The 20,196-nt window shown below is 39.2% G+C and overlaps 1 protein-coding gene across 2 annotated transcripts in view; it reads left to right on the top strand.

Annotated features, from left to right (window-relative positions):
• Positions 1–20,196, top strand: part of mcph1 (microcephalin 1) — a 330,444-nt gene that overhangs the window by 117,960 nt on the left and 192,288 nt on the right. For both annotated transcript variants that reach the window (XM_087978353.1, XM_043679276.2), the window contains exon 12: positions 526–688. In XM_087978353.1, coding sequence (XP_087834479.1) covers positions 526–688 — 163 coding nt within the window. The remainder of the gene's footprint in view (positions 1–525; positions 689–20,196) is intronic.

Here is a 20,196-nt window from a genome sequence, read left to right as displayed (position 1 = left end):
TTTACTTTTAATCTGGAAGAAGTTTAGAATAGGTTAACAAATTTGCAGTTACCAACTAATGAATTTACAGCTTTCTTGTGTTGTCCCTTTTAATTTACCCTACTGTTTCGGATTCTTGAGTCTCCTCCCCTGCTGGCTTCCCTCCCTCTCTCACTCGCTGGGCTTCGAGGCAAGTGTGTAGCCATATGAACCTCAGTCTCAACTTTTATTTCCTGCTCAGTCTCCGTCTCCTAACACACTGGCTCCCCTTTCCCCTTATACCTTAAATTCCCTAAGACCTTACTAAAGAGCAGAAGTACTGAGATGTTTAAAAATTAAAGATGTGTAATTAAAACTTGGGAAGATTTGTATGAACTATGTTTCCTTATCACATTTGGATCCAGTTAGTCCATGTAATCTGTTCATAACATTCCACAGTAATTCTTTGTTAGTATAGTCAATGTAATCTGTTCGTAACATTTTACAACAATTTCTTGATAGTATGTTATTTAAAATGTCTTTTACATGTGTTTTCTTCTCAAACAGGAATCAGATTATTGTAATGCAAGTTGTGAAACACCTCGGTGGCTTTTTATTCTCAGACCAAGTGAATGAAACAACTACTCATGTTGTCGCAGGACACCCACGACGTACATTGAATGTCTTGTTTGGAATTGCCCAGGGATGTTGGATTTTGTCCTTTGACTGGGTATGTTAACCTTATAGAATCGCCCATTCTTCAGTGTATTTTGCCAAAAAAAATTTGAGGAAATGCAAAATAAATTAACAGATTTGCGAAAATTCAAGATAATTGCAGAAAGTTGGGGGTGGGGGGCCAATATGTTGGCATAGATGGAAGATTGACTGGATAACTGAATACAGACTAGACAGGTATGGGTCTTTTTCAGTCAAAATGTAATGAGTTATATGGCACAATGGTTACTGCTCCAATCTGAATTATTTGCCATTTTTATAAATGACTTGGAAGAAGGAATGGAAGGCATTGTTGCCGAATTTGCTGGCGACGCAGATACATAGGAAGCTAAGTTGTGAAGAGGATATAGATAGGCCAATCGAGTGGGCAAACATGGAAAATGTAAAATTATCTATTTTGGCAGGAAGGATTTTAAAAAAGATATTACTGAATAGTGAGTGAATAAAGAGCTCAGAGATGTCCAGAGATTTGGGTGTTTTTGTGTATGAATTATCCAGGTGTAGTGAGAAAGCTAATAGAACATTATCATTTATTATGAGAGGAATTGAATACATAGGTAGAGAGGTCATGCTTCAGTTATATAGGGCATTGTGAGACCACACCTGAGGTACAATGCACAATATCCTTCTTTAAGGGATGATCGAAACATTTGAAGCAGTTTAGAAATGGATTACTGCACTAATAAGTAGAATGAGTGCAACAAAAACAGAAATTACTGGATAAACTCAGCAGGCCTGGCAGCATCTGTGGAGAGAAATCAGAGTTAACGTTTTGGGTCCAGTGAACCACTTTCAGAACAGGTGGGTGAGGTGCTTTACGGAGAAAATTTGGAAAGACTAAGCTTGTAACGACCGGAAATTAGAAGAAGAAGAAGCAAACTTGATTGAAGCATGCAGAAAAATGAGGGGTATTGTCAGGGTAGCTGTGGAAAGGATGTTTCCTCAATGAATCTCAAACTAGCATGACTTTACAAAAATAAGGGACTGTCCATTTAAAACACACAAGGTAAAATCTATTTTTTCACAGAAAGTCGAGTCTTTGGAACTCACTTCTTGAAAAAGCAGTGGAATATTTGAATATTTTTAATTTGGAGGTTGATAGATTCTTGTTAATCAAGGGGATGAAACATTATCGGGGTAGGTGGGAATGTCAGTTTAGGTTCCAATTAGATCTGCCATGATCTTATTAAATGGTGGAGCAGGCTCAAGGGGCCAAATGGCCTACTTCTGCTCTGTATTCGTATGGTAAAAATAATTTATTCTTTGATTTTTAGCACTTCTGTTCAGAGAAATTAAAGGTGGCCAACACTACAGGCTCACATCCCCTGAAAGAGGAAAGGAAAATATATAGCATTACATCCTTTTGAAATTATTATAACTTATGTGAAAGTTGCTGAAGAAACTCAGCAGGTGTGGCTGCAGTTGTGTTTTCTCTCTGCAGATGTGGCTAGACCTTCTGAATTTCTGTTTTTCTGTCAGATTTCCAGCATCTAGTTCTTTGTTTCATACGATCTAAGTGGATAGTCTGCATGTTCAGTATTGCCTTTGACATTCACCCTGAAATCCATTTGCCTGTTTCATTGTACTCCCAAGATAGTTTATTTTCTCTTCAATGTTTCCTTGCTTTTTGTTTCCATTTACAACTTGTTAAAGTTTATTTTCTTCCACATCCCCAGGAATTTGCCGAAATATTGCCAAGTTAATTTTGCAAAGACTTAGATTTGAGCTGTAAAAGCCAATTGCCTTACCTTCTGTTATATCCTATGGACTCCCCGGTTATTCCATAAGTTAACTGCAGTACCTTTATAATTAGACCTGTATATATGTATTTTCTTACCTTTCATTGCTTTGTTATTTGCTAAGTTCCCATGCTCTGACTACTGTTGAAAATTATGTTCAGAAGATTTCTGTGATGTTTTGTGAGTACCTCTACCCAACCAAGCAATTTCTCTTTTTGAATAATCTAACTCTCCTCTACCATTTTATTGTCAAATGTATTGAATCCTTAATTATATTTTCCCTTAACTTATCAAATTTCTTATGAAACACCTTAAATATTTAGAAATCAAAATGCCAAATTTTGATTTCCTTTTCCTGATTGGTTTATAAACAGAATGTTTATCTTGTGTACATATAACATGTGAAATAGAACATTTAAAATGCAAAGTACTTCATGACACTGTTGATAAGTGATTGGGCCCAGGAGCTACAATGGAAAAGAGTTCTGATTTTATTGTGATTGTCAGGTCACCCATGCCTAAAATTAATTGATGCCAGGTGAGGACATTACTTCCAAAATTCAGTGAAGACCAGAATTTGCTGTGGCAGACATAGATACTCGTGTAAAATTTTTAATTTACTACCTGACAATTTGCTTAAAGTGTGGGCGGATAATGGCCCAGTGAGGTAAGTAGGAAATCTGGAACCAGAGTGCACAGAGGTGGCAACCACATACCTGGTTAATGAACAAGATTGAAGGATTGTGAAATCAACCGTATAAAGTCTGAAACCAAAGTGTGGATGTTCAGTGTAGAATAAGTAAAATAAAGAGAGGGAAATGCAGCTTAGATTAATAACGGAAAAACAGAGCAAAGAAAACCTCCAACAATTAGAATCTGATGGAATGTGACTACACATTTGAATAGTTAATATTCAACGACAGAAGCTGTATTTAATTACCATTGAGTAGTAGTAAAAGGGTACTTGGACTAGTAATGATGAAACTTAACTCCTGAGTCAAGTTTAACTCCCAAATTTAGCATCTACACGCTCTTCAGTTGTTGTGAACCAAGTGGAGATTTGTAGCAGTTTCTTAAGAAAGATGTTTTATAGCCACCACAATCCTTGGGGACTGTAGGGTTGCTCTCTCATTAAAGACCAGCAACTGGTAGTACCTTCACCCGAGGCTCACTGTGCCTCAGGTGAGGGAAGAGGTTGAGAAAGGAAGACCTTCATCATGCTCTGATGGTCAAAAGCTATGGGCTGCCCAAGCAACCAACAGAAAACATAATTAAAAATCACTTCCTTGGACTTTGACTGTAAAGCACAATCGAAATCAACTAAAGTCGAATATTAATGAACAGACAACTGATATATCAAACTAAAGGAAAAGGTAAGTTATCCATAAACTGACTAACGAAATATCTCTGATGAAAACACCTTTGTTCTATGTCACGCCATGATATATAGCAGAGTTATTCACAGCTCTACAGCAGGTTTTTATTAAGTTTTACCAAGTCAAAATCTCAACTGTCCTTGAACAATTGTTTTATTTTGAGTATTTTTCCTGGATCTGATTATCACCTAGAAGGCACACCTTCCTTAAATATTCAAGAGCCTGTTTAAGTTCTATTCCCTTACTTTTGAACAAAAACGGAAATCTTAACAACATCCTTTTTGGTCATGAACACAAAACCATCCTTTTTGGTTTTGCAGATGTGACTTTTTTGCCACATCTCAGCTGCAGCTATCTCTTTTCAGTGAGATGCTATGTGAGGTGTTAAAATTATAATTTGGCACTTCAGTGAGTTTCTGCTTAAATATGTCTCCTATGTCCATCCGATTATATGGGCATTTCTCCAAACTCATATGTTTAAAGGGACATGCTAACAATAAAATTGCTTGCAAAGTTCCGTTTCTGTGACACAATGCATTTCAGTGGTGAGGCAGAGAACACTGCAGTTTTTGCTGAGGTATTAGTGGAATGGTAACAATTTTGACAACAACCTTTGGATATTAATGTTTAACAATGCATTATCCCTTATCTAAAGTTATTGTTGTGTTTGTACATAAGTGAGTGCCATTGGACTCATTGTTATCAAGAGAGTAAATTCTGGCATATTAATGATTTGTGCGTTTCTTATAGCTCTGTTGATAAATATCACATACTGAGGTTCAGAGGCATATGGTCTGGGAAGATCCACATGTGATGCCTGACTGAAAATGAAATTCAACTGTGCCATTCTGAGTTCAGCCATTCCTATTCTGAGAAACTGTTAAATTACTCCAGATGTTAATTTAGATTAGATTTAGATTACCTACAGTGTGGAAACAGCCCTTCGGCCCAACCAGTCCACACCAACCCTCCGAAGAGTAACCCACCCAAACCGATTTCCCTCTGACTAATGCACCTAACACTATGGGCAATTTACCATGGCCAATTCACTTGGCCTGCATATCTTTGGACTGTGGGAGGAAACCGGAGCAACCGGAGGAAACCCACGCAGACACTGAGATAATGTGCAAACTCCACAGGGACAGTCGCCCAAGGCTAGAATCAAACCTGAGACCCTGGTGCTGTGTGAGGCAGCAGTGCTAACCACTGAGCCACCTATTTAATAAATGCAGGGCATGTTTCAACTGTGTGATTTAAAACACAGCACTCACCAGCTTATTGTTGCTACTCTTAAAAAATTTCTAAAGGTGACAAGTCTTTAATTGGTCTACTGTATGATTTCTTAATGCATCTGATGCTGCCATGGAACAGCAAAGTGCAGAGGAATCTGCATGCTTAGCAATCTCTGTTGTAGAAAGAATTGAAAAATACATTTAAGTCGTTAAAGATTTGGGCAGTGACGCATGGAAAAAAAAGGGAAGTGTAACTGTATGTTTGCAGGTTTGTAAATGAAATAAATCCAGTCCTTTCACAGAAGCACTGAAGTAATTAAAAATTCTGTTTGAGCTAGAAGTATCAATCTTCACGATTTGGGCCAAAAGGTCTGGGTCCTTTTAGAAAGACATAAATGGTTAAAACTCCTCCTAGAATCCTGTAGTGGGATGCATCAAAATTGCTTTCATACTGTCAACATGGCAAGTGTTGTGTCCAACTTGCGTTCAGCTATCCAGGGTATGATCTGTGTACCCTTGGGAACTACATGAAGACCAGGAATAACTTCTGTTTCTGAAAGATTGAATTCATCATCTTGAAATAAATTTGTTTATTATGGTGAAAATTTATCAATTTTGGTATTACTATCCATGTCGATTGGACAATTAAAAAGTATATAAACCTACAGAGGATCGGTTAGGTCAGTTAGGTAGACACCTGGTTTGTGATGCAGTTTAACACCAACAACATGAATTCAATTCCCATGCCAGCTGAGGTTTACATGAAGGTCCCATCTTAACCTCCCCCCCACCTCACCTGAGGCGTGATGACCGTCAGGTAAACTCACCACCAACTTGTCTCCCGTAATGTGACAGCTGCCTCAAGGACTTGCCAACTTTACCTTTACATAAACTTACTTAGGAACAATAGTTTATGAATATACTCTTAGTTTGTTTATTTTTACAGATGGTTGAATATAGTGATAGAGTTGCACTGTTGTCATTTCTTCTCGTATTAAGCAACAATTCCTTAATGTATGAAGAAATGAGTAATTGCTTCAGAGTGGAGTTGTCAGACCATGAGAAGCATAACTGTGTTACTGTTAGTCCAGAGATTGGAATAATGGTCTGAGGTATGAGTTCAAATTTCACTGAAGTAATTGGAAAATGTAAATGTATTTAGAATGTCTGCAAGAAAAGAAAATCATGTTAGTGACGCTGAAATACTGGATTATTCTTAAAAACTTATTTGGTTAACCACTGCCCTTCAAGGAAGGAAATCTGCTGTCCAAACCTAATCTTGTCAATCTGTAAATCCAGACACACAGCAAGGTGGTTGACTGTTAACTGATCTCTGAAATATGTCTCATGGCATTCAGATTTAGGAAACTGCAATAATAACATATAATAATTATAAAATGAGATAGACACCCAGTTTCAGCCTTGGTGCCAACACACCAAAGGCACATTCAGCTGAAGTAGTTCTACAAAGTCCTTTTCATTATCATCTGGACAGCACGTGATGTAGATAGGCTAAGGAATGGGCCAAAATTTTAAAGTTGGAGTTTAATGTGGATAAGTGTGAGGTTACCATTGTAGTTAGAAGAATAAAAATGCAATGTATTCTCGAAATGAAGAGAAAGTTCTAAAAGCTTCAGTTCACATAGACTGGGGTGTCCTTCAGTATGAATCACAGAAAGCTAGTGTGCGGGTACAGCAGATAATAAAGAGGGCAAATGGAATTTTGACATTTAGTGCTAAAGGAATAGAGTACACCAGTAGGGAAGTGTCATTGCAATTGTACAAGGTTAAACCACACCTGGAGTATGACATTCAGGTTTAGTTCCCTTACTTGAGGAAGGATGGCATTACATTGGAGGCAGATCAGAGAAAGTTCACTAGATTAATTCCAGAGATGAAAAGCTTGTCTTACGTGGCAGGGTTGAACAGTTCAGGCCTAAACTCTCTAACTAAGATACAAGATACTAAAGAGGATTGACAAAGAAGACATGAAGTGGATTTTTCCCTTTGTATTGAGAGGTCATAGTTTCGGCATAAGGGGTGTCAGAATTAAAATAGATGAGGAGGAATTACTTCTTGCAAGCACTCAAATCTATGAAATCACAACTCCAAAGTGTGCAGGGCAGTGAAAAGAGTTTGAGGAGTTAGACAGATTTTTAGTTAGTAGCAGCTGAAGAGTTTTGGAGAATGGGCAGGAAAGTGGAGTTGAGGTCAGCCATGATCTTACTAAATGGCTGAGCAGGTTCGAGGGGCTGAAGTCTTTACTCTTATTCCTAGTTTTTATGTTCTCCTCTTTTGCTATTGCATTTTCCCATTTTAACTCCAGGATCATTGCTGGAATCCTCAAGCTAGTATCCTAGGCCCAACTATCTTGACCTACTTAATTGATGGGATTCCCTCCATCATAAGGTCAGAAAAGAAAATATGTGCACTGATTGCCTTGCGTTTAGCCACATTTACAAATATAGATGACCCAGACTTGAGTTGATAATCAGCAAGCGATATTCACAACACAAGTTGGATCATCTCCAACAAGCCTAAGTCTAACCAGCTCCCCTTTATATTTAACATCATTACTATTGCTGAACCTTCCACTTACTATGGACCAGGCCAGACCCCCCTCAAAATATTTCAAAAAGGTAGCCTAGACTTTAACTTTTTTTTATTTTAAAAGCAGGTGTGATGTGGGTGTCCCAGAGGGATGCAACTGGTCAAACCATTCAGCTTGAAGCAAAACAGAATTTATTTAAACACTGCAGTTGAAACACGAACAAAACAAAGCAGAATTTAGCATAACTTAACTATTGGAAAACTTAACCAACCCAATACAGTAGCTTAACTAATTAACTGTTCCAATATAGTAACACCCTCTACACACATCCCCTGGCAAAAAGGTAAATTCAAACACCGATTCTTCCAGACATGAGGGAACAACATCCAGAGAGATTTTCGAGAAAGTCAGAGCAATCCTTTACTGAAACTTGCAAATCTTCTGGACCCTCGCATCTTTGTGACTGTTGCAGCTTAAAATAAACCGTAGAAAACTTGAACTGGGAGAACTGACCACTCCTCTTCCGTTAAACTGTTTTTTAAAAAAATCCAAAGGCCTCTTAAAACCTAGACACTTTGGCACCTCTGCCTTTACAACCTATCTTCAAAAAAACCAAGGACAAAGTTTCTTTTTTAAAGAAACAGCATTGTCACATCACCATTTCTCCCCCCCCCCATAAAAAAAAGCCTTCATTGTACAAAGAGGGCTTCATTTTAAAACCCCTTAGTTTTCTTCTGTTACTACACTATAATACAAATATATTACATTGACTCGAAGCATGCAAACATTCACTGTTTCATTCTATTTTAGTCCACTTACACCTACCACCAAAAGTCTCTGTCTTCATCCAAGTCGCAACAACGTGTCGGCAATTACATTTTCTCATCCTGCCACGTGTATAATTTTCAAATTGAATGGATGCAGTAATAAGCTCCATCTAAACAATTTGGAATTTTTGTCTTCCAATTTCTCCCAAAACTTAAATGGGTTAGGATCAATATATACAATTGCCTCAGGCATATTACTGGCAATATAAATGTTGAAATGTTGTAACGCCAACACCAAACTTAAGGCCACATCACTTGCACCTTGAATGGCTTTGCATAATTAGGTGTGGCTGAGACTGGGGCAGTGGTTAACACAGCTTTCAGACTGCCAAATGCCTTCTGACAGTCAGCTGTCCCCTAAAATTTCCTGCAATAGTCCAATAAGTCAGTCAGTGGAGCAACTGCACTGCTAAAATTCATTATGTATTTCTGATAAAGCCCATTCAATCCCAAGAGTCGTAGTACTGGTCTCTTCGTCGATGGTATGGGAAGCCCTTCAGTAACCTTTGTTTTCACGTTCTGTGCGGCCATCTGTCCGAGCCCAATAACTTGGCCCAGGAACGTGACTTGGGCTGTGGCGAATTCACTCTTTGCCAGGTCTGTTACCAAGCCTGGCTTCCAAAGTCAATTAAATGATTCGAATAAATGCTGCAAATGTTCCTTCCATGTGTGACTAAAAATTGCCAGGTCATCCATGTATACCACCCAATTAGGTAATCCAGAAATGACTTTATAGATTATTCTTTGAAATGTGGCTGGCGTATTTTTCATTCCAAAAATCATTGCTTTAAATTGGTATAGTCCAATCAGTTTTATGCAAACCAAATTTTCTTCGCTCTTTCGGGTAGTGGTACCTGCCAGTATTCTCTGAGTAAATCCAACTTGAAAATATAAGTTGTTTGTCCCACCTTCTCGACACAGTCTTCGAAATGTGGAATCTGATATGAATTGGACTTTGTAACTGCATTGATTTTGCAATAATCTTCACATAACCATTGGGTACCAATTACTATGGGTGAGCTCCTGTCACTGTAACTCACTTTGATTATATTGTGTTGGAGCATGCATTCAATTTCTTTTTGAACATGTACCAACTTTAGATGGTAAAGTTTATAAGGTTGTTGCTTAACTGGAATACCACTTCCTATATCTATATCATGCATATTTAGATTAGTACTTCCTAGCTTATTCCCACGCCTCCCGTGTGATAGTACGGGATAATACCTTCCTCTGAAAGGTAACAATAATTTATTCCAATTTTTGAGAATTCCCTCATTGTTCAATTTAATTTGAGGAATGTCCAATTCAGAAACCTCTGAACTTGGTTTTTAAATCTGTGTTGTAACCAGTGACATCTTCTCCTTTCCTGTCAAAATACCATTTGAGCATATTCATGTGACATTCTCTAAGATTTCTTTCCATCTGGAGTCCTTATCAAATAATTCATTTTGCTTCATCTCCTTTCGATTTGATAAGGTCTGCTAAATCTTGCTTTTAAAGGTTCACCTATCACTGGAAGTAACACTAACACTTTATCACTGTTAGCAACCTTGCGAGTTTGTGATTTCTTGTCTGCTTCCTGTTTCTTCATATGCTGTGATATTTTTAAATGCTGCCTAGCCAATTCACCCACTCTATTTAGCATTCCCTAAAATTTGGTACATAGTCCAACGGTGTGGTCTCTGAATTGTGACTATTTTCTCCTTAATTAATTGCAGTAGTCCACTCACCTCATCCCAAAATTCAAATGGACTGAATTTGGTCAATTCACTTGGTGCACCACTATTGACAAAATTACAAACAGAATTCCTTTATCCCAATCGTCTGGATAGTATTGACTATAAGACCTTAACATGGTCTTTAAAGTTTGCCACTTTTTTAGTGGTCCTTGCAATTCTGGATGATAAACTGTGGATTGGAATTGTTTTATTCCTAAGCTATCCATAACTTCTCTGAATAATTTTGATGTAAAGGTTGCAGTGAAGACTGGTGCAAAGTACATGTCCAATTCATCTGCATGGTTAGCACTTCAATGTGATGAAAACAGAAGTTGCTGGATAAGCTCAGCAGGTCTGGCAACGTCTATGAAGAGAAATCAGAGTTGATGTTTCAGGTCCAGTGATTCTTCCTCAACTCCCGAAACGTTAACTCTGATTTCCCTTTGCAGATGCTGCCAGACCTGCTGAGCTTATCCAGCAACTCCTGTTCTTGTTTCTGATTTACAACATCAGCAGTTCTTTCGGTTTTTACTTCAATGTGACAGCTTTGTATCTGGCAGAGGATGAAATGCCGTAGGCCAAGTGCTACTTAGAGTACTGCCAGAGACCAGGCACCTGCTCAGTCCCAGTCAGACGAGGGCCTAGTGGTGTCTGCAATCAGGGGCTTCCTTCAAGTGCATAGGTAGGAGCACCAGCAGCAGTTTGGGTATATGAAATGAAATTACCCCAGAACCTGCAGCAGTCTAATGAGTTATGTGAAAGTTCAGTTGCCTCCAAGAACTGGAGAACCAGCCCTAGCACCCTCAGAGTTGCTGGAGAGGTGCACATTCTATTGCTCCAGCAAATGTTCATCAAGGTCAAAGGATTGGAAACCATGAGCCCCAGTACAGATGCCCTGTGCATATATGTAGATAAAGTGGTGCTAGGAGGGACACAGCCAGAGGAGGAGGCACACACTGGCACCTCGGTAGTTTCCACTCAGGGACAGATGGGCCTTCCACTTCCTTCCTACCTGCCCCCCTCAATGCATTTGAAGTTCATAACAAGGTGGATCCATTTGTCTCTGGCAAGAAACATCTCAGTCCATCAGGGCTGTCTAGACCCTTGTGGTTGCTTGGTCAAAACTCCAATGCCAATGGGCTTCACTGTAAAGCAGGTTCCCTCCGCCAGTTCACTAGATATAGTCGATTGAAAGAAGAAATTTATTGAGGGCACTTTGGCACAGGTACGATGCACTGTACGTTGTTTTGCACTTATTATATAAACGGCATTGTGACTGAATGCAACTATGATAGCATGGTGCCTATAGTGTGTACCATGAGCCAGTGTTTGTGTTGAGAGCCTGCTGGAACATTTGGAAGCAAGATAAATAAGGCAGATGTAGGTCAATGGATATTATTGACACCTCATTGTGCAGCATTCTTATTCTTTACTTGGGTGTCCTTTACATTGCGCAGCACCAGGTTATAGTCCAACAGGTTTATTTAGAAGCGCTAGTTTTTGAAGTGCTGCTGCTTCTTCAAGTGGTTGTGAAGCAGGACCATAAGACACATAATTTATAGCAAAAGATTACAGTCTCATCCGATCCAAATTGGAATTATCGAATCAATCCTGGATGAGCCACCGATCTGTTATAGACCAGACGAGACCCCCATCAAAATATTTCAAGAAGGTAGCCTAGACCTTAACTTTTGTATTATTTTAAAGGCAGATGTGAAGTAAGTGTTCCAGGGGTGATACAACTGGTCAAACCACCTGACTTGAAGCAAAACAGAATTTATTTAAACACTACAGTTGAAACATGAACAAAAGTAAGCAGAATTTAGAACAACTTAACTATTGGAAAACTTAACCGACTGAATACATAACTGAATTAACTGTTCCAATACAGTGACATCCCATAAACACACTCCATGGCAAAAAAGTAAATTCAAACAGATTCTTCCAGGCACAAGGGAACAACATCTAGAGAGAGATTTCAGAGAAAGTCAGAGCAATCCTTTATGAAGCTTGTAACTCTTCTACTCTCACATCTTGTGACTGCTACAGTTTAAAAAAAAGTACAAAGCCTGAATTAGGAGAACTGTTCACTCCCCTTCCATTGTTAAACTTTTGAAAAAAATGCCCAAAGACCTCTTCAAACCTAGTTTCTTCAGCACCTCTGCCTTTACAACCTCTCTTCAAAAATACCAAGGATAAAATAACCTTTGTAAGGTCATAGCATCATTGCACCCTGTTAACTGCTTACAGATGAATATTGTCCAGAATTTGAACAGTACCAGCAACAAGAAAACTGTGACTACAAGTGAAGGTCAGAGGCCAGATAATCTGTAGTGAAAAATTCACCCCTTGATTCCCCAAAGTTTTTCAATCACCAGGCAGTGCAAGCCAGAAGCGTGACCGAAAACTCTGCACTTAGCCAGATGAATGCAACTCTCAACATTTTTACAAACAACACCGTCCAGGACAAAGCAGTTTGCATGATTGTCAGCTCACCCGCCACGTTTAGCATTAACTTTCTAAATCTCGGTGTGCTTGCAATTTGTACCATCTGCAAGAAGCAACTCACTAAGGTTTTTTCAACAGCATTATCCAAACTCAAGACCTCAAATAACTTGAAGAACAAGGGAATAGGTGCATGGACACACCATCACTTACAAATTATCCATCAAGTTACACACCATCTTAAATTGGAAAGATATAATTGTTCCTTCCCTGAGAACAGCACTATGTACACTTGTCATACATAGGCAGCAGCAGTCAAGAATATAGAACAATATAGCGCAGAACAGGCTCTCAATGTTGCGCCGACCTGTGAACTATTCTCAGCTCATTTTCCTACACTATCCCATCAGCATCTATGTGCCTATCCAAGGATTGTTTAAATTCCCCCTAATGTGGCTGAGTTAAATGATGACTTGCCAGTTATTTAAAGGGCAATTGAGATGCCATCAAATGCTGTCCTTGTTAGCGCTCACAACATCCAATGAACAATCTTTTCAAAAAATGTTTAGTCTAGCAGTGGAAAGCAGCAAAGATGTGGTACTTTGAAGTTTCTGTACTGTGACAGTTAATTATTCTGAGTAAATATTGTGGCCATTGAAGGCAGTAATGCTTCAATTAGCTGTAGTTGTTAAAATCTCTGAAATCATAAAACTGAATGGAAAAAAGTTTAGATTTTGAACTACTGACAACTTTATAATCACATTAATTATTATAGCCAAGGGTGAAATAACTTTCTGTTTGTGGAAATAAAAACCTTGGTGAAATGAGGTAGTTCAAAGACCTAAAATAAATAGTCCAAGAATATAAATTTAATGGAATGTTTTTGAGCATGTCAATCCTATCAGCAGATAGAGCTGGATGCAGGCAGTTGTTAAACTGCAAGGCATTAACCCGAGAAAACTATGATCCTTTGACATCCTTTGACAATGAAAGCTGCAATAATTGTAAGTCCTTTGCAGCCGTTACTGAAATATAGGCTGTGAAGGAGTAACCTATATTCCACAGTGGAAAGAAAAGCACCATGTTCCTAAATCTTTGAGAAATGAGATTTGAAAATTCTAATCAAGAATAAACAGCAATCAAACTGAGGATTAAGTTAATTTAATAAAGCAAAGCAGTGGAATGAAATGTGCCTAATTCGCAAATGCAATATAATTGCTAAGCATGATTTATTCGGTATATGTACATCAATGTATGCAAATATTATCATGTTCAAAGGCCAAATATAGGTATTCTGTTTCTGTTTAGTTTAATACTAAATTTTAGCTCAAATTCTCTTGCTTTCCTTGACGTCATTCTGACCATGTGTCATGAGCTCTTTTACAGAAAAAAGTGACTTTATCTGAAACTTAGATTTTGAGTAAATTCCATTCGGTCTAAGGCTGAGTGCATGCATTTGTTGGAGAAAGTGTAAATCTTGAATTGTACAAACCGAACTTAAAAAGTTTGTAGTTGTCATTAAACTGAAATGTGCAGTTGAAGTTTCGTCTGTGCTAGAAAAACAGATTTCTTTTCCTCTAGGATTGCAGCAAAACAACAGATTAATTAAGTAACAGCTGAAACTGAATCCTCAGCAAAAAACCAAAAAACTATAGATGCTGAAAAATCTCAACAGATCAAGTAGCATATGTGGAAAAAAAGCAGAGTTAACATTTCAGATCCAGTGACTCTTCTTCAGAGCGGTTCTGATCTCAGTGGTTTCTCTGCGACACCCTGAACTCTGCTTTCATGCTTGCTCTTCATAGCCCTCAATTGCTTGATCTGTCAAAATATATCAACCTCCTGTTTAAATATTTTCAGTGATCTAGCCTCCATAATTCCAGAGCAGCTAATTCCAGACATTGACTACCCTGTAGGAGAAGAAATTCTTTTGCGTCTCAATTTCAGTGTCTTTTTATTCTGTTACCCATCGTGCTCAGTTGACTGATTTACGATGCAGAGTGCCATCAACAGTGCAGGTTAAGTTCCCATAGTGGCTGATGTCAACATGAAGGTTCTACCTTCTCAACTTTGTCCCTCATCTGAGGCATGGTAACCCTCAGGTTAAACCACCATTAGTCATCTCTCTTCAAAGAGAGAACAACTTTAAGGTCTCTGGGACTATGGAGACTTTATCTTTTAATTACTTCCCCTAGTTCAAGATTTCCGCAATTAAGTAAACACCTTCTCAACATCTACGCTGTCAAGCCCCCTCAGAATCTTGTATATTTTAGTAAGAATATCCTTCATTGTTCTTAACTCTAAATGAATAAAGGCCAAACCTGTTTAACTGTTCTTGTTAATTAAATCCCTTCATCCCAGGAACCAGCCTCATGAATCTCCTTTGGATTGCCTTCAGTGCCAGTGCATCCTTCCTTAAATAAGGAGACCAAAATTGCAGCCTCACCAAAATCCTACAGATCGTAACAAGTCTTCCCTGTTTTGAACTCCAAGCCCACACACCACCCCTCCCACCCCAGTTTTAAAGGCTAAAATTTCATTTGCCTTCTCAAGTATGTGCTAAATTGCATGCTACTTTATCGTATTTCATGAACAAGAACTCCCAAATCCCCCTCTACTGCACTTTTTCAAAGATTTTCTCTATTTAAATTATAATCTGATCTCCTTACCAAATTGCACAGCTTCATGCTTTTCCACATTAAATTTGAGCTGGTAATATTTTGCTCACTCACTCAACTTATCCAAACCCTCTTGCAGATTTCTTATGACTTTATCCCAACATACACTTTCACCTATTTTTGTATCATGAGCAGATTTGGTGCAACCAATTTGGTGCCCCTTCAAGTCTTTAATAGACACGGTAAATTATTGAGGCCAAGGGCTGATTCTTATGGCACTCCACTTGTTGCATCTTTCCATCCTGAAAAAGGCCCACTAATCCTAACTCTCTGTCTTCTATGTATTAATCAATCCTCAATCTATGTTAATAAATTGTCCCAGTGTCTTGCCATCCTATCTTATGCAATAGCCTATTATTTGGCACCTTATCAAAAACCTTCTGGAATCCCAAATGTACTCTAACTACCAGATCCCTTTATCAATTCTGCTTGTATCCTCAGAGAACTTTAGCAAATTTGTTAAATGTGTTTCTCTTGCACAAAACCAAGCTGAGTCTATTTGATTGTGTTGTTTTTCTAAATGTCCTATTTCTTCCTTAATAATGAACTCTTATCATTTTCACAATAACGGTGAGCTGGCCTAGAGTTTCCTGCTTTCTGTCTCTTTCCCTTCTTGAACAGTGGTGTCTCATTATTAGCAGTTTTCCAATCTGCTGGAACATCCCAGAACCCAGTGATTTCTGGAATATTTTGACCATTGTCTGCATTTTATCTGTAATCACTTCCTTGAAAACTCTTCAGAACAGGCCAACAATTCCTGGCAATAAGTCTGCCTTCAGTCCCATTATTTTGTCCAATACTTCAGCCCTCATGATTGAGACTGTTACAAGGCATTTCTTCCTATTAGTATCATGTTATGTATTATTTATGGGATGTTTATAGTGTCGTCCACCGTGAAAGCAATACAAAATACTGATTTGAATTATCTACCATTTTCCTATTATCAATTCCTAAGTCACATCCTCCAAGAGACCCACACTTCAGCTACTCTTTCTTTTATAAACCCAATGAAATTCTGACTGTTTTACGTTTCTTGCCAATTTACGTTCAGAATCATTTTTCTTCTTTTTCTTTTAGCATTTTAGTCATTTTGAAAAAAAAACATCCTCCAGTCTACCACTAGTTTTCACCACTTAGGTCTTATTTTTTCAATGGATATTTTCCATGATTGTCTTTCTCAATCACAGGTCGTTGATCCTTCTCATTAAATCCTTTTCAGCTAAGCATTATAAAATATCTGCTTAAATATGTATCATTAGTCATCTACTAGCCTTTCCCTTCATCTATATTCCCAGCCCATTTCAGCCAACTCTTTTTTTCATACGTCTTTAATTGCCCTTAAGTTGAGAGTACTGGATTGAGACCAGAGTTTCTTTCCCTCAAACTGAATTTGAAATTCTGCTTTGTTGTTATCATTGTTCTCGAAGAGATCCTCAACTAGGAAATCTCTTATTAATCCTTCTTTATTCCACATGGATAGGCCTAAAATAGCCTATTCCTACGTATGTCCTGCAATGTACTGCTCTAAGAAACAATTCTTGGTGCAGTCTACAGATCTGTATTCCATGTTACTGTTGTATGTGACTGCAGGTAAGGAATGTACTGGGGCCCAAGGTCTCCATCTCTGTCATTGTCCAATAGATATGAGGTTCTTGTAAGCTGTGTCATCAAGATGTACAGCATGGAAACAAACCCTTCGGTCCAACCCGTCCATGCCGGCGAGATATACCAAGCCAATCTAGTCCCACTTGCCAGCATCCGGCCCATATCCCTCCAAACCCTTCTTATTCATATACCCATCCAAATGCCTCTTAAATGTTGCAATTGTACCAGCCTCCACCACTTCCTCTGGCAGCTCACTCCATACACGCCCCAGAGAAAACAGCCCCAGCCTGTTCAGCCTCTCCGTATGGCTCAAATCCTCCAACCCTAGCAACATCCTTGCAAATCTTTTCTGAAAACTTTCAAGTTTCACAACATCTTTCCGATAGGAAGGAGACCACAATTGCACACAATATTCCAACAGTGGCCTAACCAATGTCCTGTACAGCCGCAACATGACCTCCCAACTCCTGTACTCAGTACTCTGACCAATAAAGGAAAGCATACCAAACGCCTTCATCACTATCCTATCTACCTGTGACTCCACTTTCAAGGAGCTATGAACCTGCACTCCAAGGTCTCTTTGTTCAGCAACACTCCCTAGGACCTTACCATTACATGTATAAGTCCTGCTAAGATTTGCTTTCTCAAAATGCAGCACCTCACATTTATCTGAATTAAACTCCATCTGCCACTTCTCAGCCCATTGGCCCATCTGGTCAAGATCCTGTTGTAATCTGAGGTAACCCTCTTTGCTGTCCACTACACCTCCAATTTTGGTGTCATCTGCAAACTTACTAACTGTGTACCTCTTATGCTCGCATCCAAATCATTTATGTAAATGACAAAAAGTAGAGGACCCAGCACCGATCCTTGTGGCACTCCACTGGTCACAGGCCTCCAGTCTGAAAAGCAACCCTCCACCACTACCCTCTGTCTTCTACCTTTGAGCCAATTCTGTATTCAAATGGCTAGTTCTCCCTGTATTCCGTGAGATCTAAACTTGCTAATCAGTCTCCCATGGGGAACCTCGTCGAACGCCTTACTGAAGTCCATATAGATTGTATCTACCGCTCTGCCCTCATCAATCCTCTTTGTTACTTCTTCAAAAAATTCAATCAAGTTTGTGAGACATGATTTCCCATGCACATAGCCATGTTGACTATCCCTAATCAGTCCTTGCCTTTCCAAATACATGTACATCCTGTTCCTCAGGATTCCCTCCAACAACTTGCCCACCACCGAGGTCAGGATCACTGGTCTATCGTTCCCTGGCTTGTCCTTACCACCCTTCTTAAACCGTGGCACCACGTTAGCTAACCTCCAGTCTTCCGGCACCTCACCTGTGACTATCAATGATACAAATATCTCAGCAAGAGGCCCAGCAATCACTTCTCTAGCTTCCCACAGAGTTCTCGGGTACACCTGATCAAGTCCTGGGGATTTATCCACCTTTGTGCATTTCAAGACATCCAGCACTTCCTCCTCTATAATGACACCATCTCTTTCCCTACAGTCTATATCTTCCATATCCTTTTCCACAATAAATACTGGTGCGAAATACTCATTTAGTATCTCCCCCATTTTCTGTGGCTTCACACAAAGACTGCCTTGCTGATCTTTGAGGGCCCTATTCTCTCCCTCGTTACCCTTTTGTAAAAACTCTCTGAATTCTCCTTAATTCTATTTGCTAAAGTTATCTCATGTCCCCTTTTTGCCCTCCTGATTTCCCTCTTAAGTATAGTCCTATTTCCTTTATACTCTTCTAAGGATTCACTCGATCTATCCTGTCTACACCTTACATATGCTTCCTTCTTTTTCTTAACCAAACCCTCAATTTCTTTAGTCATCCAGCATTCCCTATACCTACCAGCCTTTCCTTTCACCCTAACAGGAATATACTTTCTCCGCATTCTCGTTATCTATGTCGTTAAGAATAGAGACTTCTGACAACTGTGCTCACTGACTATGGCAGTTTGGTACAGGGAACCTTTAAAGTGGCAGGAAACAATATGAATGTAGTAATGGTAGGGGACGGCATAATTCGGACAATTGATACTGTTCTCTGTAGCCATGAACATACCCGGTGCCAGATTAAGGACATCTCCTTGGGACTGCAAATGAACAAAGAGTAGGAGGGCAGAGATCCAGTTATAGCCATCTAGAGATTATTATCTAAACTTTGGGAAGTTGGGCATTTGGCATGTCCACAAGGACTCTTACCAACTTTTATAGATGCACCATAGAAAGCATCCGGTCTGGATGCATCATAGTGTGGTTTGGCAACTGCTGTTCCCAAGACCACGAGAAACTACAGAGAGTTGTGAACGCAGCCCAGTCCATCATGCAATCCAGCCTTCTATCCTTTGGCTCCATCTATACTTGCTGCTGCCTCGGGAAAGCAGCCAACATAATCAAAAATCCCCTGTTTTCCACTCTCTCCCATTGTGTAAAAGATAAAAAAGCTTGTATGCAACCCCATAAGAATAGGTTCAAGAACAGCTTCTTCCCCACTGTTATTCGACTTCTGAAGGGATCTCTCAAACTTTAAGTTTAATGTTGATCTCTCTCTCTGTGCACCTTCTCTGCCTTTACATTGTATTCTTCGCTTTGTTCTATTATCCTAATGCACTTTGTATGGTATGACCTGTCTGTACTCCACACCTCGATACGTGGGATAATAATAAATCAGATTAAAGAGTGAATAAAGACAGGTGTTTAATGCATAGCTAAAAGATTGATGTGGGTGAAATAGGTTTCAGTTCACCAACACTGTCACCAGTATAGTTTAGAAGGGAGCTAGTGAGTTTTGCGAAGATTTAGAAGGGAGCTGTTCCAATGGGACAAGCTTCATTTGAACCACGCTAAGACCAGTGTCTTGGTGAATCAAACAACTGGGACCATCGAGAGAGCTTTAAACTAATTGAAGGGGAGGCAGTTTCTCAAGAAGCGATACCTGGTCCCAAAAGGCAAAAGGATGTGCCCGCATTACAGGGCAGCTTTAAGATGATAACAGCCAGAGTGGGACAGGAAGAGTGTGTGCCAAAGAACAGTTTAAAAAAGCAAATGGCATCAAGAGGAAAAATGGTAAAAAGGCAAAATTAATGGCTCTTAACTAGAAAATGGTTGATTCGCTCAGTTGTTTGGACTGCTGGTTTGCTACGCCGAGTGATGCCAACAGTTTTGGCTCAGTTCCATTCTGGCTGAGGTTACCACAAAGGATCCTTCTTCTCAATCTCTCCCTTGAACTGAGGTATGGTGACCCTCAACTTAAACCTTCACCAGTCATGTCTCTCTCTCTCTCTCTCTCTCTCTCTCTCTCTCTCTCTCTCTCT

Source organism: Chiloscyllium plagiosum, unplaced genomic scaffold, assembly GCF_037043375.1.
Source record: "Chiloscyllium plagiosum isolate Xiang-an unplaced genomic scaffold, Cpla_swu_hap1 HiC_scaffold_3, whole genome shotgun sequence".
NCBI lineage: Eukaryota > Metazoa > Chordata > Chondrichthyes > Orectolobiformes > Hemiscylliidae > Chiloscyllium > Chiloscyllium plagiosum.
Note: the sequence above shows the minus strand (reverse complement) of the source record. Positions and strands in the feature narration are given on the sequence as shown.